The sequence below is a fragment of the Euphorbia lathyris genome, chromosome 3 (genome assembly GCF_963576675.1).
Source record: "Euphorbia lathyris chromosome 3, ddEupLath1.1, whole genome shotgun sequence".
NCBI classification, from domain to species: Eukaryota; Viridiplantae; Streptophyta; class Magnoliopsida; order Malpighiales; family Euphorbiaceae; genus Euphorbia; species Euphorbia lathyris.
In genome coordinates, this window is record NC_088912.1 from 38,207,260 (window position 1) to 38,210,330 (window position 3,071).

General features: G+C 32.2%; 1 protein-coding gene across 1 annotated transcript; it reads right to left on the reverse strand.

Moving 5' to 3' along the window:
- Positions 1–1,520: 1,520 nt before the first annotated feature.
- Positions 1,521–2,564, reverse strand: LOC136224419 (fasciclin-like arabinogalactan protein 12). The gene has a single exon (XM_066012752.1). The coding sequence runs from the start codon at positions 2,502–2,504 to the stop codon at positions 1,671–1,673; it is 834 nt and encodes a 277-aa protein (XP_065868824.1). The 5' UTR covers positions 2,505–2,564; the 3' UTR covers positions 1,521–1,670.
- Between the last annotated feature and the right edge of the window lie 507 nt (positions 2,565–3,071).

Consider the following 3,071-nt stretch of genomic DNA (forward strand, 5'->3'; position numbering starts at 1 on the left):
TAAATTAAAGATTTTGAGTTTAAATTTTAAAATAAATAAAAAATAAAGTATGAATTTTGAATTGAGTAAACTTATGATCAAGGAGGAAAGCACTTCATTATTAATTTAATGGCTATCACAAAATTCTCCAAACTTCAATTATATCTTTAGAAAGTTAATTTAAACTCAAATTCAGTGATTAACTAGCTGTAAATGCAATAGATGACAACTTGATTTGAGTTTCCACCGGTTGTGCTTTGTTGTCTACTGTTGTTATATAACCTTGGAGGAAAAGCAGATGATAAGATTTGATATTTTATCCTCTTGAATCATATGTAATAGGTGCATTTGATCCTATATATTATTTTCATCAATATCATTTTAAGGAAATATTTGAAATTATGTACAATTTTATTATTAATATTATCGGGAAAAAGTAATTCATAAGTTTTCTCTCTTTGTTAAGCAACACGAGAATAACTATAGGCCATTGCTAATCCAAAAAACATAAAGCTAATTCTTACGCAAAATATGTCTGTGCCGATGTTGAAAACTAACATGACAGAAGTAACTAAGTGAAATGAAATGAAACTAGTTGTAACTAGCTGGTAATGAGTTCCAATAGCCTCTCTCAAGTTGGAGATGATAAAAGAATTAATCTTAACTTAATCAAGGTTTTGGTTTCATTTGGGACTTGATATAATTTTTGTTAATATCTCCGAGCTGAATTTGTGATGGGATATATGATGAAACCATATGTGTTACTTTCTCAGGAATACAAATTGTGGATCTACAAATTTAATGCAATGGTTATTTATACGTTAAATTAAGAAATCTTTATTCCACTAATTGTTGAATATAAATTTCATAGAACTAATATTACATGAAAAAATATGAACAAAATATAGTTATTTTACTCTTAGTCTATGAAACGATCGATACCTTATAGTGTGTCAACCTGATTAGACTGACTAAGAGTCTATAAATGAAAATTGTTTTGTGTATCAATAGATGAGAGATGATTATACATGTGATATTAATTGATTGACCTAATACATATGTTGTCTTTGTAATTGGCTCAACTTCAACAACTCCTCTAAATTTAAAAAAAAATCCAAATGGTCACATATTCTTATTCAATTACATTTAGTAAGCTTCTATATAAAAGTGCACCAACCACATCGTATCAATAAAAAAAATGACAAATAGATAAATAATTAGAAACTTTTGAAACTTTACGAGGTAGTTGAAATTTTGTGCTACAATTTTATAATAATAAAAGATTATTAAATATGATAATAAGAATAGAGATTATTAAATGCAATTTAGTAAAAATTCAAAATCCAATTGAAAATTTAGACCTAGGCCAAGTACACCAACAAACCTATTAAACCTAATTGATTTCTAGGCCTTCCTGGTTACGCATTTCATTCAAACTAATTGAACTCCTATAATTGTTGTACTCGAAACATGAAATCCAAAACCAAATAAACAACTTCTGGAAAATTAATCAAATCAAGTAATAATTAGTTCAAAAAGAATTATAATACCATTCTTATATAATATTCATGACAAATCGATAATGAATGTTACATCAACATAGAGTTATTCAAAATCACTCAACATCTAAACTTGAACAATATTTAATAATCCAAAGCCGGAACACAAATTAAAACCTTTTAATTTGCACTTCAAAATCCAAGTACCGCAGAAGCAATAGCAGCTGCAAGCAACACCACATTATTTCCGAAACAAAAACCCTCTGATGCAGACACATTCTTAGGATCAGTAACAGGAGTGTCTGTATCAGGAGTACTATTCGTGGCCTTTTCCGGCGCCGGAGCCGCCTTCAGAGACGAAGGAGAAGGTGCAGGTGCAGCTGTTTTAGGGGTAAACATGTCAAGTGGAAGTAATACATTGTCAATCTGATAAATTGCAAGCCTATTATCAGCATACACTGTTCCTGAAATAGTTGTATTAGTCAATCCTGTAGTTATATTCACCATGCTATTTCCTGTTGTCACATTAAGAGCAAATCTTTTCCCGGCTCCGGCGAGTGTCCTTATCGGATTACTCACTGTCTCAAACTGTGTAGTTGAGATAGCTTCAGGGACTACATGGAATTTCACCAACTCAATCTTATCTCCATCGCTTAATGAGTTCAAGGTGCCTACTTTCAGGCCGGAGAATGCACCGTCAGTCGGGGCCAAGATTGTTGCTCCATTGTTTGTGTTGTTGAGCTGCAAGAACAGCTCTGAATCGACTTGTGTAGCTTTCAGAAGGCGTACGAACACTGAAAAATGGCTTGCCTTTCCGAGGATTTTAACAACGTCGAGAGGGCCTTTTGATGGCTGAACTTGCACCGTCGATGGTGGTAGTGCAGGTGGTGGTGCGGGCGGTGCCTTTACCGGAGCAGATGGTAAAGGTTGTGCAGGAGCTGCAGCTGGTGATAATTGGGCTAAAGTGTTTGTGAAATAGAGGAAGAGAAAGAGAAGAGAGAAAGAGGAGAGTGATTGTTGCTTCATTTTGCTATATTTATAGGCAGTGAACCTTATTTCTTATGACGGAAATGAGAAATTGTTGGTTGATCAGTTGTGTTTGATATGTGAATTATTAGGGGTTAGAGAAGATTATATAGTGGTAAAGGGATATGGAAATTAGGTGTATATCTATCCATAGAGGATGAAATGTATCAATAGAAGAGATGTGATGCTGAGATATTATTGGGTTTTTGTTGATTAATCTATTCTGTCCAACATTAAATAAAGGGCTATACCAAGAGATTTTTAATGTTGGTTTGAGTGGTTAGTGCTTCAAATCGCTTAAATTAAATTCTGAGTTCCAATTTTATTGTACACATAAAATTTAATTGGAAAAAGATCCATCTAAATATTGTTTAACGAATTTCAAACTAAAATTCGATAAATAAAATAAATTGTGGAAAAAATGAGAGAGAATTATCTTGTCAAATAGAAAGGGTAGTTTTATCAATTGCAAAGGCTTTTGTGACGTTTTAGCTAAAGAATTAATTTATCTTTAGACATCTTCATTTAATTCCATTTTTCACATACATATATACAAGTATCTAAGCA

Coding starts and splice junctions, on each gene's coding strand:
- LOC136224419 (XM_066012752.1), bottom strand. CDS start 2,504: ATGAAGCAACAATCACTCTCCTCTTTCTCTCTTCTCTTTCTCTTCCTC.